We start from the raw sequence: 21,477 nt of genomic DNA, 5'->3' as shown, positions 1-21,477 counted from the left end.
CTTGCTCCCATCCCTTTTTCCCTCCCTTTTGTGTATATGTTCAGAGACACAATCGTGTTATTTTACTCTGGCTAGCCTCAAATGTGGTATCTTTCTACCTTGGCATCCCAAATGCTGAAATTAAATGTATGTCCCACAATGCCCAGTGTAGTATTTTTTTCTTTAAAGAAATCATACATACCTTCTTCTGCTTTCTGCATGTTTTCAGTTAACTCTTCATTTTCTTTTCTTAGTAATTCAATATCTTTGGTTAGCATGTTATTCGTTTCTTCAAGCTAAACAAAGCACACAGGTTTAAGCAGCCTCTTCACATATTTAGAGCTAAATCCTTCAACATATCATTTCATATTTTTTATACATGAGGACAGGTCATAGTCACTGCTTATCTACAGAAAATGTTTTGTTTCCATTTTACAACATGTGAATGTAATTAAATTCTAATACCTAAAAAAACAGTTTCCAAAAAATGTGTGTGCAAATATACAGATACACATGTGTTATATACACACAAAGACACATGGACATTTATGCATTAGAGAAAAGTATAAGAGACTTGGAATGGAAACTAGGAAATCTGATTTGTACAGTGTGCTACCATTAATCTACTATATGACTCTGGGCAAGCAATTACTCTTCAGTTTCTTCAAATGAATATATGAAACGAGTATTAATTCTTATGCTACATACTCAGCTAAAGATCACATTACTTGTCAGGGGGGAAAAAAACCCTGAGATTTAAACTCAAGCTACTCATACAATGATGGCATATATTCATTTCAAAAGAAAAATATTCCCTAACTTCACTTTTGTTCCATGCTTCTTCTTTTTTTTTTTTTTTGCCAGTCATGGGCTTGAGCTCAGGGCCTGAGCACTGTCCTTGGACTTTCTCAAGGTTAGAGCTCTACCACTTGAGCCTCAGCACCACTTCCGGCTTTTTTTCTATGTATGTGGTACCAAGGAATCGAACCCGGGTCTTCATGCATGCTAGGCAAGCACTTTAACCACTAGGCCAAACTCCCGGCCCTCCATGCTTCTTTAAAGGCTATGATATGAACCTTTTGTAAATACTTACAAAGAATTTCTCAGTTCAAGAATTTGGCCTAGTTGTAGAGTGTTTGCCAAACATGCATAAAGCCATGGGTTGGATTCCTTGGTACCACATACACACAAAAAGGTGGAAGTGGAGCTATGGCTCGAGTGGTAAAGTGCTAGCCTTGAACAAAAAGAAGCTCATGGACTGTGCCCAGGCCCTGAGTTCAAGCCCCAGAAATGGCCAAAAAAAAATTTCATCCCCAAATGATTTTCTTTTTTTTCTTTTTGGTGTGGTACAAGGACTTGAACACAAGGCCTTCACACTATCCCTCAGCTTTTTTTTTTGCTTAAGACCAGCATGCTGATGTTCCACTTCTTACTTTTTGCTGGTTAATTGGAGGTAAGAGTCTCATGGACTTTCCTACCTGGAATGGGGTCTGAACTGTAGTTTTCAAAGTAGCTTCTTGATAGGATTACAGGCATGAGCCAGTGGCCTCTGGCCTCAAATAATTTTTTTGAACAGTTCTAGCTCAAAGCCAGATGCCAGTAGCTGACATCTGTAAACCTGGTTATTTAAGAGGCTGAACTCTGAAGATCACAGTTCAAAGCCAGCTTGGGCAAAAAAATTCAGGGACTATATCTCCAATTAGCTGACAAAAAAAGTTGGACTAGAGTTGTGGCTTGAGTGCAAGACTACCTATCTATGAGCAAAAAAAAGCTAACTGAGGGTTGGGAATGTGACTTAGTGGCAGAGTCACATGCATGAAGCCCTGGGTTTGGTTCCTCAGTACCACAAAAACAAAAGGCTGGAAGTAGTGCTTTGGCTCTCAAGTGGTAGAGTGCTAGTCTTGAGCAAAAGCAGCTGAGGGTCAGTACTCAGGCTGAGTTCAAGCCGCAGGACTGGGTGAAAAAAAAAAAAAAAAGCTAAGTGAGAGAGTGAAAGGTCCTGAGTTCAAATCCTAATACCAGTGCCAATTCATGCACACATGGACATATACATACAATTCTGGCTTATAAGATCAGTTTCAATGTAGAAAAGAAAACAAGCCAACATAAAGTATTTCTTCACAAAATATAGAATCATCAACTAGAAAAAAAACCCTCAGCATATTAAGATTTCAATATTAACTATTTAACACAAATATAGAATGATCATTATATAAAAAGATTAATAAGGATAGTCACACTAAAACTGTAAAAACTTTGGGGGTGAGTTTAGAATTCACCAGGGCCTTGAATTCACTCTGTATGCTTTATCAGTTGTGCTTTACCACCTGACCATGCCTTCAGCCTGACTTTTTGATGGTTATTCTGGAAATGGAGACTCTTGGACTTTTCTTTCTAAGCTGGCATAAACTGTGATCCTCCAGATTTCAGTCTCCTGTGTAGCTAGTCTCACAGGAGTCAGGCACTTGCTCTTGGCTCAAAACGTGACCTATTCTGATTTAAGTAAATTTTACTGATACAACCTAGCTAGCTATCACACTTACCCGACTAACAGTATGATCTTTATCTGTAATCTCTTGTCTGTTTCTTGAAGCTGCTTTCTTGCTTTCTTGAGTCAGTTCAAAATACTGTTCTTCCAGAAGTCCTCGAGCCAACTGCTCAGACTCAGCTTTTGTTTCTGCTAGATCCAACTGAGTAGAAAGAGTTTCTCTGCAAAAAATTTTGAAAGAAATGGATCCAAAAAAAAAATTTCAGCTGGTGTGGTGGCTCACACCTGTAATCCTAGCTACTCAGAAGGCTAAGATCTGAGGATCAATGTTCAAAGCCAGCCTGGGCACAAAAGGACTCACAAAAGGACCAGAGACTCTCATTTCCACTTAACCTCTAGAAAATGGGAAGTGGAGCTTGGCTCAAGGGTAGGGCAGTAGTAGCCTTGAGCTGAAGAGCTCAGGGACAGCACCCAGGCCTAGTTCAAGCCCCATGACCCACAAAAATAAATAAATAAATAAATAAAATCAGTTCATTTTTCCAACTTAATCACATAGTTTCATAGTTCCACTGATCTTTTTTTTGGGGGGGGGGTGTCAGTCCCAGGACTTGAACTCAGGAACTGGGCACTGTCCTCGGGCTTTTCTCAAGGCTAGAGCTCCAGCTCTTGAGTCACAGGACCATTCCCACTTTTTCTGGGTGTGTGGTACTAAGGAATCAAACCCAGTGTTTCATGCATGCTAGGGAAGCACTCTACCACTAGACCACACTCCTGGCAACACAACTATCTTTAAATGGTAAAAATGAACTAAGCATTTTATCAATTAAAATAAACTATAAATATATACTATCTATAAAAGCAGTGATTTAACCTGTCACACCTTTTTTTTTTTTTCAAAGAAATTTGTTGCAGATTTGGAATGCAAATAAAAGGTACAATGGAAAATCCACTGGCTGGTAAGTCAGGAGAGTGGACCCAGATTCTTATCCATACCATAGAATATATTATATATATATATGTATATATATATAATATATTCTTAGATTCTTATATTTCCTGGAGCTCAATTTAATCAAGTCAAACAAGAGGATTAAACTAAATTATCTTTGAGGTGCCTTCTAGATCTAAAATTCAAAGAGACTATGAATATATATATATATTTCCAAATCACTATAAGATATGTAGGAATAGTCTTTGAAAATTATACTTTAGCTAGGCACTAGTAGCTCATGCTTGTAACGCTAGCTATTCAGGACTAAGCTATGATAAGCAGAGCCAGCCTGAGGAACACATCCTAAAGATTTTTATCTCCAAATAACTGCCAAAAAAACTTGAAGAGGGCTGGAAATGTGGCTTACTGGTAGAGTGCCTACCTAGCATTCATGAAGCCGTGGTTTTGATTCTTCCATACCACATACACAGAAAAGGCCAAAAGTGGTACTGTGGCTCAAGAGATAGAATGCTAGCCTTGAGAAAGTCCAAGGACAGTGCTTAGGCCCTCAGTTCAAGCCCCAGGACTGGCAAAAAAAAGAATGCGCTTTACATTTGGCAACTACTTAATCTTTATCTTAACAGCCAAGTCTCCTGGTTTTTATTTTACTTTTTGCTATCAGTAGTGAGGCTTGAACTCAGGACCTGGGTGCTATCCTTTAGATTTTTTTGCTAAAGGATAGCACTTTAAGAAACAGCTACACTTCTGGCTTTTTGGTAGTTAACTGGAAAAACAAGGACTTTTCTGCCCAGACTGGCTTTGAACTGTGATGCTCAGATTTTAGTCTTCTGATGAGCTAGGATTACGGTGGTGCTCAGCACAAATAAATTACTTTTAAGAACAATATGTAAGGAAATTCTGTGGGATACAAGGGATACAGCTTAAGTTCTAATGGAAACAAAAACAATAAATGAGGAACACATGAATTAAGCAGTAAGGAAATGGACTCAGATAGTGATTCTGTGCCTCTCTGAATGTTTAGACCTAGACTGAAGAGGCTTAAGAGGTAAGCCAAGCAGCTATTTGGAGGAAAATGTACCAAGTATAAGATAAAGTCTAAGGCTTTGAGGTAGCAAAAAGACTGGACTGTTGTATTGTCATTTAGCCTTTATGAAAATTTAGCACATTTAATCATTTTTGTGTGCGCCAGTACTTAGGATGTGTGCTCTTGCTTAGCTCTTGGTTTCATGGCTAACATTGTCCCACTTGGGCTATGTCTCCAGTACAGAATTTTACAGTTTGAGGCAGGACTTTTTTTTTTTTTTTTAACCCAAGCTACATTGAACCACAATCCTCCAGATCTCAGCCTCCTGAGTATCTAAGATTATAGAAGTGAGCCAGTGGCAATGCCTAGCTGAAATTCTGGAAATTGACATTTCCTTCTTCTTTTTTTACACTAGTCATGGGGGCATGAACTCTGGCCTAGCCACTGTCCCAGAGCTGTTTTTCTCAAGGCTAACATTCTAACACTCTAGCGACAGCTCTACTTCCAGCTCTGTAGTAGTTAACTGGTCATATTCCTTTAAAAAAAAAAAAAGACTATCTCTGAGGCCTAACACTCTCACTCAGCTCTGTGTATTTGTGTATGTGTCTTTATTGGAGCTTGAATTCAGGGACTGGGTGCTGTCCCTGTGTTTTTTTTTTTTTTTTTTGCTCAAGGGTAGCACTCTACCACTTAAGCCATACCTCTAAGTAAGGCTTTGTAGTGGTTAGTGAAGATAAAAGTCTCAGAGAATTTCGAGCCTGGGCTGTCTTTGAACTATGATCTTCAGATCTCACCCTCCTGAGTTACTAAGATTACAAACCTGGGCTCAAGCTGCTTCTTCTGCTTTCATGCTCTACTACTTGAGTCAAGCTTCCTGTTAATCACTTCTTGTTCTTTTTCTTTTCTCTCCCTCTATCCCTCTTTTCTCTCCTCGTGGAGACTAAACTCTACATGAGCTATATCTCCATACCACCCCGCCCCCCTTATTACTGGTTATCTGCAAGAAGGCAGGGTCTTGCATATGTCTGGACTGGCCTAGGCTAAGATTCTCTTTCTTGTGCTTCTCTGCGCTAGGGTGGTAAATAAGAGTTTACTACTGTACGAAGCAGTTTTTTTGTCTGGGCTGATCTTGAACTGTGATTCCTCAAGCCAAGTCTCTACCTCCCAAGTCACTGAGAATTAAATGCTGAAGACACTGCACCTATCTACTTTCTTTCATACCAAGTAGTAATAGTTCTTTTTAATTTTTTTGTCAGTGCTGGGACTTGAACTCAGGGCCTGAGCACTGTCCTTGAACACTTTTGTTCAAGGCTAGCGCTCTACCACTTGAGCCAAAGTACCACTTCCAGCTTTTTCTATGTACGTGGTACTGAGGAATCGAACCCAGGGCTTTGTATATACTAGGAAAGCAGTCTACCACTAGACCAAACTCTCAGCCCCAGTAATATGTATTCTTGTTTTGAAATAAAACAGGCATACTTTTCATTTTGTAGTTCCTGAATCTTCTTTAAATTTTCTCTGTTTTTTTCTTCAATTTCTTCCTTAAGTTCTTTTACCTGGGTTTTATATAGTGTCTGCAAAACAAATAATAATAAATGACTTTATAAAGAGTTAGAAACAATATAGCAGTTTCATAAAAAATAAACAAATAAGCTCCGTGCTGGTGGCTCATGCCTATAATCCTACTCAGGAGGCTACAATCTAAAGACTATGGCACAGAAGCAGCCCAGATAGAAACGTCTGTGAGATTTTTTTTTTTTTTTTTGCTAGTCCTGGGGCTTGAACTTAGGGCTTACGTACTGTCCTTGGACACTTTATGCTCAAAGCTAGCAGTCTGCCATTTAAGCCACAGCACCACTTTTCTGTGTATGCAGTACCAAAGAATCAAGCCCAGGGGTTTGTGCATGCGAGGTGAACACACTCCCACTAGGCCACATTACCACTAGGCCACACTCCCGGCCCATTTCCAACATGTTGATGGTCAACTGGAGATTAATACAAATTGTATGTATTTAGAAAACATTAAAAACAAGTACTAGTCATTTAAAAGATTCTTGATTTGGCCAGGAGCGTGGCCTCGTGGTAGCATGCATGAAGCCCTGGGTTCAATTCCCTGGAACCACATATACAGAAAAAGCTGGAAGTGGTGCTATGGCTCAAGTGATAGAGCGCTAGCCTTGAGCATAAAGTGTCCAAGGAGAGTGCCCAGGCTGAGTTCAAGCCCGAGGACTGGAAAAAAAAAGGTTGTTGATTTAAATGATGTTATTAGAAAAACTACTCTTTTGCTTGAGATGGAAAAGGCAGTTAGCAATGGTTCATACAAAATTCATTAAGCTTTTGCCTTCAACAAGTACTTAATAGATCGGACTCATGTGTTAGGTCCTGAAGTTAGGTTAGAGAAAACCAATGTTCTGATGTCTACATCTTTATTTTTAAATCACCCTTTTTAGTTTAAAAGGTAAGAAAAGGGAGGGAGGGAGGGAGGTGTAAGCACTTAGAAGCAGCTATACAGAACTATTTTTTTGTATTACACATTTAATTATTTTTCTTTAAAAAAAAAAGTATTGTTTTTGGTTCTCATCCTAGACTTGAACTCAAGAGCCTGGGCACTGTCCCTGAGCTTTTTTGCTAGTACTCCAGCTCCTGAACTACAGTTCCACTTCTGGCACTTTAGTGGTTAATTGGAAATTAAAGTCTCATGAATTTTCCTGCCTAGGCTGGCCCTGAACTACAATGTTATTATTCGATGATGTAGGGGTTACAGTAACATAAATCAGGTAAACAGTACATTTCTTTTTGGACAATGCCACTCCTTCCTTCCCTAGCTGTCTCAAATGGTATTTCTTAAAGATTTTTGTGGTAATGTATGAATGAAAAGTAAGGGCTCGGCATAATTTATTAATTTATAATAATTTATTAAACAATCCACTGTGCCTTTAGGAAATAAATTCTCACCTCTCTAACTTAAAATAATGGTCCTTAAAAGCCAGGTGCAGTGGCTTAGACCAGTAATCCTAGCTACTCAGGAGGCTGAGATCTGAGGATCATGGTTCAAAGCCCACCAGGGGAACTCCAATTAACCACTAGAAAGAAACTGCAAATGGGGCTATGGCTCAAAGGGTAGGACGGTAGCCTTGACAGCACCCAGGCCCAGAGTTCAAGCCCATGACAAAAAAAAAGCTATGGAATAAATTGTATTATTTCACAGAAGCAAAATTTAAAAAAATCTTTAAAAATTACCACGAATCATTTGACATCCACTCAAAAGTCGAGAGGGCATTATATGAATCTTCTATGAAAGCATATAGGCAACAAAGTAGGCAAGATTCTAATCACTACTCAGTAGGAGTTAGAATCACACTTCAAGTCATTCCAGGATTAAGTCATTCCAGCATTTTAATGACAAGTCTAATAAGCCAAGTAAAAAAATCTAAACGCTACATATTTATTAGGAGATAAACTGATTATGATGTTAATGTATCAAGAAGCTCTAAATTATATAAACTGTGTGCAGCTGTAATATTCAGAACTTTTACTGTAGAAATCATTATTACTCATATTGATTTCACTTGGTTTCTAGGGCACATTCACCAGTATACCATTAGCTTCATGTATTTAACTTCACTGAATAAGACTTACATAGATCAGACATCAGTTACCAGTGTACTAAGGGTATTATTTGATAAACATTAAGTTGAAATAGACCATAAATATATTATGCAAAGGCTGCTTCCTCAATTCAAAGACTTCAATGGAGCCTCAAAGTACTACCTATAAACATGAAAATAACTTGGCCTACTAGTAAATTAGAAAAACACGTATGGAGAAAAAGCCAAACAAGTTCATATGTAAAGTTCTTAAACATTAGCTATTATTCACAATATAAAGGCCATTTTAATGCGGATTCACAATCCATGCATGGTAATTAGTGCTCTAAATCAAGGAAGCAGAACCATTAATAAAGTCTTTCATAGAGGTTGAATAATTTTGAAGTACAATGCAACTACATATAAGGACAGCATAAGAAACCACAATGAAAAGCTGACTGTAGAATATGTAGGAAAAGTACACAACAGAGAAGGTTATTATAAGAAAAACAATATCATAATTATGTATCATAATGGAAAACCTTGGAACAATTACTACACACACATGAAAAAATGAGGCTGGGATTTTGGCCTAGTGGTAGAGTGCTTGCCTAGCTTCCATGAAGACCCAGGTTCAATTCCTCAGTACACATACAGAGAAAAGGCTGGAAATGGTGCTGTTGCTCAAGTGCTAGAACTCTAACCTTGAGAAAGTCCAAGGAAGTTGCTCCGGCCCTGAGATCAAGTCCCAGGACTGGCAAAAAAAAAAAAAGAAAAGAAAGTAAAGGAGGATGAGAAGGGGTATCAATGTTCAAGAAGTAATGTACCCACTACCTGACGAATGTAACTATAACCCCCCCTCTATACATTACCCAGATAATAAAAGAAAGAAAGAAAGAAAGAAAGAAAGAAAGAAAGAAAGAAAGAAAGAAAGAAAGAAAGAAAGAAAGAGAGAAAGAAAGAAAGCAAGCAAGCTAGCTAACTAGCTGGCTCATATGGGAGGTGGGGGGGGGAGATACCAGAAGGAAGGCTGGTAAAGTGGGTGTATGAGGATGAGTATGATTGACACAGATTCTGTGTATGTACCTAGAACAATGAAAACAGTTAAAAATTGTCTTAAGAATGAGAAGTGGAGTGGGTAAGATTGGTAGAAAGGGTGAAAATGTCACAATGAAACTCCCTTGTAACTAATGTATTAAAAACCCTCTCTCTTTTGCTCTCTCTCCTCTCTCTCTCCCTCTGCCCCCCCCCCCCCGCCCACAAGTTCTGGGGCTTGAACTCACGGCCTAGGCACTGTCCTTGGGCTTTCTCAAGGCTAGCACTCTACCACTAGAGCTACAGCACCACTTTCAGCTATTTCTGTTTATGTGGTACCAAGAATCGAACCTAGGGCTTCATGCATGCTAGCCAACACTCTACCACTAGGCCACGGTCTCTGTCCCGGTAAAAGTATTTTTTATGAAAGTCTTCCCTTGTGGACACAGGGTGACTTTATGTAGCCTTGGCTGATCCTGAACTCCTCCTTCCTGCTCAACGTGGGTGATGAGAATCCTGGAATGCATCACCAGGCTTGGCCATAAAGTCTCATAGCTCTAATTTGAGGGAAAAATCTAGATAGTTTTGCACATTTGTGGTTATTTCTTCACAACTTAAAATAGCCCTTGAACTCTAACTTAGACATAGAATATTGCCAGGGATGACAAATTTTATAATCACAGTCATTTAAGAAGCATATTTGCAGAAAAGTTATAAATATCTTGTTTTAAGGTAGGTTTTATTAAAAATTATTCTACTTACTGAGAAATACTGTTCAGCTTCAAGTTGATCTTGCAGTTCCCTCATTTGTCCTTCATTTCCTCTGTATTGTCTTTAGAAAATAGTAAACCAAAGTGTCTTTAGAAAAACAATAAACAAATGTTCCAATTTATAATAGACTTTATATTATTCTTAGTTTAAGTTGCTGGAATAAAAAAAATTTAAAAAAAAAACTCACTAAAGAGGCCGGGAGTTTGGCCTAGTGGTAGAGTGCTTGCCTAGCATGCACGAAGACCCGGGTTCGATTCCTTGGTACCACATACATAGAAAAAAGCCAGAAGTGGTGCTGTGGCTCAAGTGGTAGAGCTCTAGCCTTGAGAAAAATCCAGGGACAGTACTCAGGCCCTGAGCCCAAGCCCAGGACTGGCAAAAAAAACCAAAACACTTCATTATATAGTGTTACTTTAATTTGTTCAGGCCACACTGTCTTCTATTCACTGTACATAAATAATGCCAGAAAAAGCAGAGGGAACTTTCCTTTTTCTCTTTTTTTGAGTTAATGCTGGGGCTTGCTTGGCTTTTTACCTCAATGTTGGCATCCTACCACTTCAGTCACACTGCCATGTTTAGCTTTTTCCTGACTGACTAGAGATCAATATCACGAGATTTGTCTGCCCAGGGAGGGTTTGTCATGTAAATTTTCTTTCTTTCCTTCCTTCCTTCCTTCCTTCCTTCCTTCCTTCCTTCCTTCCTTCTTTCTTTCTTTCTTTCGCCAGTCCTAGGCTTGAGTTCAGGGCCTGAACACTGTCCTTGGACTTTCTCAAGGATAGAGCTCTACCACTTGAGCCTCAGCACCACTTCCGGATTTCCTATGTATACAGTACTGAGGAATTGAACCCGGTCTTCATGCAAGCTAGGCAAGCACTCTACCACTAGGCCAAACTCCCAGCCCAGGAAAGTTTTAAATCGGGATCCTCAGATCTCGGATTATAACTATTAGCCACCAGTACCCAACTGAGAGAAAGCTTTTCTAATGAAGGACATTTTCAAGAGAAAGTTAATTGTGGTCCTCCCCAAACTATAAAAATAAAATTGAAGTCATATTTTGGTTACATCTTTTAAAAAAAATAAACATTCATTGAGATACATTTTAAATGTCTGTGTAGGAAGTAAACAGAAGCAGAAGTCATTAGATACTAGTTTATACTAGCTATGCATTTTCAGTAAACAAGGCATGATTGATGAAAGTACTTTAAAGATTAAAAAAAAAAAAAAAAGACAGAGTCTCACTATATATATAGCCCCAGACTAGGCTTGAATTGGTTCAATCTAGATTGAACCTGAACTCTCCATCTTCTTTATGTCTATCTACCAAGTGTTGCAGTTAAAAGTATGTTCCACTATCTAGTTGTTGTTATTGTTGGTTTTGGGGGGGCTTGAATTCAAGGCGTACATGGGTACTGTCCCTTAGCTTTTTTACTCTACAACTTGAGCTATATCTTCACTTCTGGCTTTTTTTGTTGGTTAACTGGAAATGAAAATATCCTGGGGTTGTTTGCCAAGGACTGGCTTTGTGCCATTATTCTCAAATCTCAGCCTCCTGTGTAGCTAGGTTTACAGATGTGAATGACACTCAGCTTCATATTTTATTTCTGAAGTATGTCCTTATAAATTACAAAAGCAATACGGATACCTTGCTTTAGTCTTCAGTTTACACAAGCAGTCATATCACAATCCAAGAGTGACAGAAAAATAACAAGGACATTGCACTCTGGGATGAATCAAAGAAAACACAAAAATTCCCAGAAGGTTCAATATGTGCAATGCTAGTCTCCAAAAAAAAGAAAACTTAAGAAGGCAGGACAGTCATAAAAAATTTATCCTTGACTTTTGTAACCATAATCTGAAAAAATGTGAGGGCTTTTATGGATATGAAAATCTTAACAGAAAATTGTTTTTCCATATAAACAGACTTACTCTAAAGTCAGTGGCTCTTTTTTTGGTCAATTTTATAGTTTTATTTGACACTCACTGGTTGATTGTCATTCACATTGACTGTGGATTTAAAACTATGGAATGCTTCATGAATCATCATGTCATCCTTGCACAGGGGCCATGTTAATCTTCTCTTTTAGTTTATGTGCTGCTGAAGTAAGACTCAGTAGCTTTTTGACAATATATTTTTCTCCCTTTAAATGCCTTAATGAGCCTGTCCTTTCAAAACATAAAGTCTGTTGCAAACTTTTTTTGAAATAAACTCCTTTACCTTTAAATGCTTTTTTTCTGCCCCCTTGTCGTAAACACTTAGTATATAATCTATATGCACAAAATAGCAAGTACATAAGAGCTAATATTGAACACAAACACACACAAAAAAATCACAATGGTATTTTCAGAACTTACTTTGTAAGCTGAGCCAACTCAAATTCTAATAATCGCTTTGCTTCCAGTAAAGTATTTATTTCCTGTTTCATCTGTTTTTCTAAACCTTTTAAATTGTCTGCCTCAAATGCTTGAGTCTTCAATTCATTTTGCAACAACAGCCGTTTATTTGACTCCTGCTCCAGTTGCAAGGTTAGATTCTTTACCTAAATATAAGAAAAATAATTGGCATCTTAAATCCCTTTAATAGTGTGTTAGACATTTGAAAGAATACCGATTAAATCTCAAGCCTTTAATGTTGTAAAGTCTCCACTGTAAGAATTACTAAGTCAAACTAATGCCTAAATTTCAGATATCACATCTTATAGGGAAAAAAATCAGGTTTCATTCTATCCTAAGCAGCATGAAAATTTTGACACTTTAGGGGAAAATATTCCCAGAGAGTATTTAACTTCATAAATGTTTATAATTCTAGTCTAGTCCCCTTCAAACCTGCAAAATTATATATTTACTTCAACCGAACAATTATTTATTAAGTATTAATTAGTTGTTGGCACTAACAACTTTAAAATTTTCAGGGTGGTTTAGTGTTGTTGCTGTTCTGTGTTAGTATGATAACTTAAACTCAGGTTACTGCCCTCTGTCTGGGCTTTTTCACTCATGGGTAGTGTACTACCAACTTGAGCTCCTCCTCCAGTTCAGCATTTTGTTAGCTATTTGGAGATAAAGGCACCTGGACTTTTCTGCTCAAGCTGGTTTTGAATGATACTCAGATCACAATCTCTCAATAGTATTACAAACTGGAGATATAGGCACACAGCTTACAAATAGTTTTATGGTCTTCCTCTGCTCCTCTAGACCTATGTTTGGACATTCTCTAGAATGTGATCATACTATTCAGATCAAACTTTTTTTTAATTAAAGAATTTATTAACATTGATTTTTACATCATATTTCAAATGACATATTTAACAAGCAGGTATTCAAGAAGGGAATCTGTATATATCATCACAGAACATTATCAAAACTAGGCTGAGGCAGATCAGACTCTTTTAACTTAGTTTTTACATATACTAGTCCTATCTTTTCTATTTTCTCTGGAGGGTTTCTGTCTACAGTACATTTTAACTTTAATTAGTAAACTTGGGTCTGAAGTTCCAGGATAAATCATCTTTTTAAAATTTTTCATTATTTCCTTTTGAGTAGGGAAGAATACTGAGATGTCTAAACTCTGGGTAGTCTACTACTTTTAGAAATACCTCCAGTTCTTTCTGTTCTGGTTACTGTTGAGACAGGGTCTCAGATTTCACTCAAGACTAGCCTACTGTAGTTATGATAACTGGTGAGCACCTTGCTCACCACATCTGTTTACTTTGTTGTTTGTTTCATGTCCTGCATAGCCATGATCATCCCTATTTCACCTTCTTGGGTAGCTAGGATTTCAAATATAAGCTACTGACCTCTGGTTTTTACCCATCTTCTGACCTGCTCAAGTCAAGCTTTGGGAAGATTTTCCTCCTTACAAATAATTTCTAAAATAAATATAGTAACTACAAAATATAAAGTACTTTTATCGCCTTATCAACAACTTTTAAATATATAATATTCTATACTTTTTTTTAATCAACCAGTTAGGAATATAAGTTTGATTTTTTTTTTGGGGGGGGGGGAGGTCAGTCGTGGGGCTTGAACTCTGGGCCTGGATGCTGTCTGTGAGCTCTTCAGCTCAAGGCTATCACTCTACCACTTGAGCCACAGTACATTTCCAGTTTTCTGGTGGGGTTGGGAGGACGGATTTAATTGAAGAAAAGACGTGGGCTGGCTTTGAACCCTGATCCTCAGATCTCAGCCTCTTGAGTAGCAAAGATTATATTGAGTCACCAGTGCCTGGCAGAATATAGTTTAAAATTAAGAAGATCTATGAGCAATCTCTTAGATGTTACAGGGTAGTTTATAAAAATTTCGTTTTTCAGCCAGACATGGTGGCTCACGCCTATAATCCTAGCTACTTAGGAGGCTGAGATCTGAGAATCGAGGTTCAAATCCAGTCCAGGCACTAAAGTCCAAGAGACTCTTATTTCCAATTAACCTGTAGAAAACCAGAAGTGGAGATGTGGCTCAAGGGGTAGGGAGATAGCCTTGAGCTAAAGAGCACAGGGATAACACCCAGGCCCAGGGATAGGACAGCAGCCTTGAGCTAAAGAGTTCAGGGACAGTGAGCAGGCCGAGTTCAAGCCCCACAACTGACCCAAAAAAAAGGAGATACACGGAAGTGGCATTGTGGCTCAAGTTGTAGAACACCAGCGTTAAGCTGAACAGCTCAAGGCCAGTGCCCAGGCCCAGAGTTTCAAGCCTCATAACTGACAAAAACAAAAACCCTACAGATACAGTTGATACTCAATTTCTGTGGTGCTTAAATTATACATAATGTCATTTCTGACTTTATCTTTTAATGAATTGGGAAAAATATTATTTATTTATTTTTGCTGCCAGTTGTGGGCCTTGAACTTAGAGCCTGGGCACTGTCACTGTGCTTCTGTTTCTTCTTCTTTTTATCAGTCCTGGGGCTTGAACTCAGGGATTGAGAACTGTTCTTGGGCTTTTCTATGTATGTGGTACAGAGGAATTGAACCCAGGTCTTCATGAATGCTAGGCAAGCACTCTACCACTAGGCCAAACTCCCAGCTCACATTGTGCTTCTTTTACTGAAGGTTAGAACTCTACCATCTGAACCACAATGCCACTTCTGGATTTTTCCATTTATGTGGTGTTGATGAATTGAACCCAAGGTTTCATGCATGCTAGGCAAGCACTCTACCAACTAAACCATGTTCCACATTTCTTACTTCATCCTCCATCCTTTCTTTGTTTTCAATTAAATGCTCCAGTTTCTGCTGAGATTGTTTAAGATCAACATCTAGCATGGAACACTGTTTCTCAGTCTGAACAACTCTATTTTCAGCCTTTTCTCGAGCTTCTCTTTCTTCCTTTAGCTTTTTTTCCATTTCTGTAACAATCAAAAAACCATATTTAAAGAGTTACCTTTGGCAAATATAACTGTAACCCCTCTATACGTTACCATGACAATAAAAAATTAAACATTTTTTAAAAATTTAAAAAGGAAATTAAAGTACATTTCACTTTGCATAGTATAAATTACTTTTAAATGTCTTCTTTTTATACTGATACAATTAGTTATAAGTTCTAATTTTATTTGAATTATAGTTAGAATCTCTAAAAGTTATAAAATGTAATACAGAATTGTTACAGTATTTCACCTTGTTATCTGATATATTGTATATATGTGTATTTGGTTATTTGAAGTCAGATAGGGAAAGGAGGCAAACAAGATGAGGGGCAGGGTGGGATGAAGAAAATGGGGACCAAGACATGAGAAAGAGTATCAATGTTTGTGCAGTAATGCACCTTCTATCTGGTGAATATAATGTAATCCTTATATTAATTATAATTAAAATATATGGAAAAAAGAAAAAATAATGCATCATGTATCAAATCCAGCTACTAATGTAAGAAATTATACAGTAACATTTTTAGTCCAGAAAATGAAGGTTATATTAGGAAAAAGATAGTAAGGTAACAAGAATAAAATTGGAGGTGTATCAGATTGAAATAGAAAAGGATGCTTGTGCTTCTAAATCTATACTTATTGCTCTGGAAAAGTTTCCAGAGGTTTACAGTTAAGAAAGAAACTAATATATATAAGTCAGATGAGTGAGAGGGAGGGGGAGGGAGAGAGAGGGGGGGAAGAGAGAGAGAGAGAACAGGGAGGGAGGGAGGGAGGGAGGGAGGGAGGGAGGAGGAGGAGGAGGGAGGGAGAGGGAGGGAGAGAGAGGGAGAGAGAGGGAGAGAGAGGGAGGGAGGGAGGGAGAGAGAGGGAGAGGGAGAGGGAGAGGGAGAGGGAGAGAGAGAGAGAGAGAGAGAGAGAGAGAGAGAGAGAGAGAGAGGGGGAGAGGGAGGGAGGGAGGGAGGGGGAGGGAGGGAGGGAGGGAGGGAGAGAGTGTGTGTGTTTGACAGTCTTGGGATTTGAACTCAGGGCTTTGGTGCTGTCCCTGAGCTTTTTCACTCAAGACTAGTACTTTACCACATGAGCCACAGTTCCACTTGTGGCTTTGTAGTGGATAATCAGAGATAAGAGTCTCTTGAGCTGTCCTATTTGGGACTGTCTCAAACCATGAACCTAAGATTGCAGCATCCTGATTAGCTAGAATTATAGGTATAAGCTACCAGGAGCCAGGTAATTTATCATAACTCTTGTCTTCAATCTCAGTATTTCCACTTATTTCCATTGCTACTACAAACAGTATGTACAGTCTACAGTCCTTTAAATAGTCTCTTTTATCAGTATTACCAATATTTCAAAGAATTCTCCAGATGTTGCAAGAGCAATTTCATTTTTTTGAGGGGGCAGTCTTGGGGCTTGAATTCAGGGCCTAGGCACTGTCTAGTGCTTCACCACTTGAGCCACACACCATTTCCAGCTTTTTCTGTGTATGTGGTATTGAAGAATCAAACCCAGAGCTTTGTGTATGCAAGGCAAGCACTCCATCACTAGGCCACACTCTTGGCTCTGAGAGTGCTCAGGGCCTGAGCACTGTCCTTGAACTTTCTCAAGGCTAGAGCTCTACCACTTCAGCATCAGCACCATTTCTGGCTTTTTTTCTATGTATATGGTACTGAGGAATCGAACCCGGGTCTTTGTGCATGCTAGGAAAGCACTCTACCACTAGGCCAAACTCCCAGCCACTGAGAGTCATCTTTTAAGAACATAATTAGAACTGCAGTTGGAGACAAAGTACTGAACTAACACCCACCTAAAGTAGTATTTGGGAAAGGGAAAAAAAAACAAAGAGTAAGTTGGGGTACTGGTTGATCTGAGCTACCACTGTGTTTGAAGCATAATACAGTAAATACAGGTGAACAGAAAAACTGCAACTACAAAGCAAGATGTGAAAGGGTATCAATGTATGTGAATTAATGCACCTTCTATCTGGCAAATATCATGTAACCCTTTTACTAATTACAATAAAAAAATAAAAAAAAATACTATTCCATGTAAAAAAAAAAAAGCAAGAAAGCAAATAACTTAGAAGCTTAGACTAGATCAGGAAGAAAACCAAAGAAAGGACTGAAAACCTGGGAGAAAAGAGGAACTCCAATATCGTTTATAGAGACAGGGTCTTCCTATACAGACCAAGATGGCCTTCAACTTCTGATCTTCCTACCACACCAAACAAGATTCAATTTTTGTAGCAGAGGTTAGTGAAGTAAGGGAATTATAAGGAAAATCTGTGATTTAAAGAAGAATAGAACCAGGCATGGTGGCTCACACCTCTAATCCTAGTTATGCAGGAGGCTGAGATATGAGGATTGTGGTTCAATGCTAGCCTGGGCACTAAAGTCCATGAAACTCTTATCTCCAATTAACTACTAGAAAACTGGAAGTGGCCCTTGTGGCTCCAGGGGTAGGGCGGTAGCTTGAGCTGAAGAGCTCAGGGACAATGCCCAGGCCCAGGGGTAGGGCCGTAGCCTCAAGCTGAAGAACTCAGGGACAACACCCAGACCCAGAGTTCATGTGCCATGATTGACTGAAAGAGGAGGAGGTGGAGGAGGAGGAAGAAGAAGGAACAAGAAGAAAGAAGGAAGGAGAAGAAAGAAGGAAGAAGGAAGAGGAAGAAGAAGGAAGGAAGAGAAGGAGAAGGAAGAAGCAAGAAGGAAGAAAGAAGAAGGAAGAGGAGGAGGAGGAAAAGGAAGAGGACAAAGAAGAAGGAGGAGGAGAAGGAAGAAACAAGAAGGAAGAAGCAAGAAGGAAGAGGAGGAGGAGGAGGGGAGAGGAGGAAGAAAAAAAGGAGGAGGAGGAGGAAGAGGAGGAGGAAGAAGAAGGGTAAGCATACCATCTTACAAAAAGTCCTCTTTTCCTAGATTATAATTTATAATTATTTTTTCTATTATAAAATTAAATTCAGGTCATAAACAAATGTAGCCATTATTTAAAACTGGTCCTGTAGAAAGTGACAAGTGACAAGTGACACTTACCACACATGGCAACAGATTTTGCTTCTTCAATAGAATGGTGCTTGTCAGTTAAACGAGCTTTGGTAACTTTGTGTTCATTAACTTCTTGTTCTAACCGTTGTTGTAATGACTTAAGCTTGTAATTTAAATCTATTTCTAAATTATTCTTTTCCTGTAAAATTGAAGTGACAACATGTAGTAAACTGAAACATACACATGATTAAATCTTACACTTTTAATATCTCACAAAATAGTTATTTCTATAATGATAAACATGTATCTAAAAGGAATATATACCTTTTTTTTATGCCCGCCCCTCAATCCCCAACATAGCATCTGAACAATTAACTGACAGGCACAGAACACATTGTACAGGTGATTGTGCTTTGGACCATCACAGTTTATTTTTAACTTCTGCTACTATCTTTAAAAAATATTAAATGTTAATTCATGTGGCCACTATGGAAAAGAATTTGGAAGTTCCTTAAAAAACTAAAAATAGTGCAGAGCACACTTATGTGTGCTCACACTTGTAGTTGCTCACATTTGTAATTCTAGCTACTCAGGGGATCTAGAATATCTCAGTTGAAGGCTGGCCCAAGTAGAAAAGTCTGTGAGACTTGTCTCCAAAAATAATCAACAAAAGTAGGGCATATTAGAAGTAATACAATAGTATAGTAGACACTTGCACATTCATGTTTACTATAGCACTACTAGTAACAGCCAAGCTATAGAATCTGACTAAATTCTGTAAGAATTTATGCATAGATTCTAGGTTTAAGCATTCTAATAAATGCTGAAAGAAAATGTGGTATATATAAACAATGCAGGAGTATTCAAACACAAAGAATGAAATTATGGCATTTGTAGATAAATGGGTGAAAATGAAGATCATCATGTGAAGCACAGTAAGACAGGTTCATAAGGACAAAGATCATGTGGTTCATTTCCATATGTGGGATCTAAACCTAAAATATACTGATACGTGTAAATATACAGTGAGGTCTAGACCTGCAAAGTATATACCAAATTTTTTCTTTAACAAAATATTTACTAAAGGATTCTCAATGTAATTTTGATTAAGAAAAATCTAAATACAAAGACCAATCACTTGTTCTTCCTATTTTGCTAACTAATCTCATCTATGTACTAAGGAAGTAGGAAAAATTTCTTTCCAATCAAAGTAGTTTGTGAAAATTTGTAAATACTACATGTCCAATTTGTTTGAGTACAAACAAAAATAACATACATAAACCAGGGTTTTAAAATAAGATCCTTGCATACCAATGAATCAACAAAACATAAGAACTTTTAGAAATGTACCTACAGGACTTAAAAAATGAATGTCACTGTACAAAATCACCTTATTGTCTTTGATAACCACTAAATATCATCCCAAATGATACATGTGAAGTAATATACCTTTTCTGAATAATTAAGCATGTCTTGAGCCTCTTTTCTTTCTTCTTCCACTCTTTCAAGATTATGTTTGAGATGTTTCACCTCCTCTTGTAAAGATGTAATTCGAGCTATTAAGAAGAAAAATTAAACCAATTACCACTAAAAATCTTTTGGTTCAGAATTATTAAGATTTTAAAAATTATTAATTTTCTTGATGAAATAGTTTCATAAGTTTTTTAGTAGTACATACAATAAATATAAAATTAAATGAGAAAAGTATCAGTAGTAGCAGGGTGCACCAGTACCTCACTCCCATAATCCTAGCTACTCAGAAACCTGAGATCTGAGGATAATAGTTTTGAAGCCAGACTGGGCAATAAAGTCTGAGACTCATTAACCACCAAATAGCTGGAAGTGAAGATATGGCTCAAGGCACTAGTTTTGAGAAAAAAACAAAAAGAAACCTCAGGGATAGTGACCAGGGCCTGAGTTCAAGCCCCAGCCTCAGCACAAAAATAACATAAAATAAAAAACAGTACTAACTGGATATCATCTAATACACAGTATTTGATGATAGTGATGGTTCCATGTCAGACTTGGCAAAACTGTGACACCCCCATCTCAAAAACAAGCCATGAATGGTGACTCACACCTATAATCCTAGCTACGTGGGAGGTATAAATAGTATGGCCTAAAGTTGTCCCTGAAAAGAAAAAGACACTATATGAAAAATAAGCTAAAGTACAAGAGTTGAAGGACACATGGCTCAAGTGGTAGAGGATTTACTCAGCACATTCAAGATCCTAGTTCAAATCTCAGTATTGCCAAAAAACAAACAAAAAACACGAAAGCTTGCTTTTAACTTACACAAGGCTCATACCTTGAAAACAGTAGCACCTTATATACTTAGTATATAAGTCTCCTTATTAAATATACTTTAGTGTATAGGTTTTTCAATGCATATCTAACACAGATTTAATGTATGTAGCTTAGGGACAGTGCCCAGGCCCAGAATCCAAGCCCCATGATCAACAAAAACAAAAGTTTCCATTTGTGTTTATATTAAATTATAGATTTCAGAACGTACACAGCATAGTCGATTCAGATTAGGTAGTGAAAATAACAAGCCAATTTTTATGGGTTCCTTATAGCCATGTGAAAGACACATTAAGTAAAATAGTCCTTTCTCATTTATTTTATTGAAAAAGACAGGGAAAATTAATCTGTGCAACATGTGACAAAAATAAACTTTATACACTGGCACAAAAAATTAAAGTAGTGCAGGGAGCAGTGGCACACGCCTGTAATCCTAGATACTCAGGAGGCTGAGATCTGAGGATCAAGGTTCAAAGCCAGCAAAGCCAGCCTGGGCACTAAAGTCCCTGAGATTCTTATCTCCAATTAATTACTAGAAAAAGGGAAATAGGGATGTGGCTCAGGGGTAGGGCAGTAACCTTGAGTTGAAGAGCTCAGGTGCAAAGCCCAGGCCCAGGGATAGGGGCATAGCCTTGAGCTGAAAAGCTCAGGGACAATGCCCAGGCCCAGAGTTCAAGCCCCATGACCCACCAAAAGGAAAGAAAGAAATAAAAAAAGAAAGAAAGAAAGAAAATTAAAATAGTACTGTAAAGTCTAAGTACTGAATACCATGTATCAAAATGTGACTGGATTAAAACAATGAAAATCTCCTACTCTTCCAAAGAGACTATTGAAAAGCAAAACGGTCAACCATAGAGTGGGAAGACAATCATGATATATATATATATATATATATATATGTTATATATATATGTTATATATATGTTATATATATATGTTATATATATATGTTATATATATATATATGTGAGGGCTAATACTTAGTATTACTATTAAAATT

At 37.8% G+C, this 21,477-nt stretch overlaps 1 protein-coding gene and 1 pseudogene across 2 annotated transcripts in view; both read right to left on the bottom strand.

The window, feature by feature from the left end:
• Positions 1–21,477, bottom strand: part of Rock1 (Rho associated coiled-coil containing protein kinase 1) — a 101,540-nt gene that overhangs the window by 14,596 nt on the left and 65,467 nt on the right. For both annotated transcript variants that reach the window (XM_090353357.1, XM_090353360.1), the window contains exons 17-24: positions 19,623–19,729; positions 18,222–18,372; positions 15,014–15,174; positions 12,189–12,373; positions 9,828–9,897; positions 5,923–6,017; positions 2,523–2,688; positions 182–275 (exon numbers count right to left, since the gene is read on the bottom strand). In XM_090353357.1, the coding sequence (XP_090209483.1) occupies positions 182–275; positions 2,523–2,688; positions 5,923–6,017; positions 9,828–9,897; positions 12,189–12,373; positions 15,014–15,174; positions 18,222–18,372; positions 19,623–19,729 (1,029 nt within the window). The remainder of the gene's footprint in view (positions 1–181; positions 276–2,522; positions 2,689–5,922; positions 6,018–9,827; positions 9,898–12,188; positions 12,374–15,013; positions 15,175–18,221; positions 18,373–19,622; positions 19,730–21,477) is intronic.
• LOC150049859 (U6 spliceosomal RNA) lies at positions 11,851–11,943 on the bottom strand (annotated as a pseudogene).

This window comes from Megascapheus bottae, chromosome 19 (genome assembly GCF_031878675.1).
Source record: "Megascapheus bottae isolate mThoBot1 chromosome 19, mThoBot2.hap1, whole genome shotgun sequence".
NCBI classification, from domain to species: Eukaryota; Metazoa; Chordata; class Mammalia; order Rodentia; family Geomyidae; genus Megascapheus; species Megascapheus bottae.
Note: the sequence above shows the minus strand (reverse complement) of the source record. Positions and strands in the feature narration are given on the sequence as shown.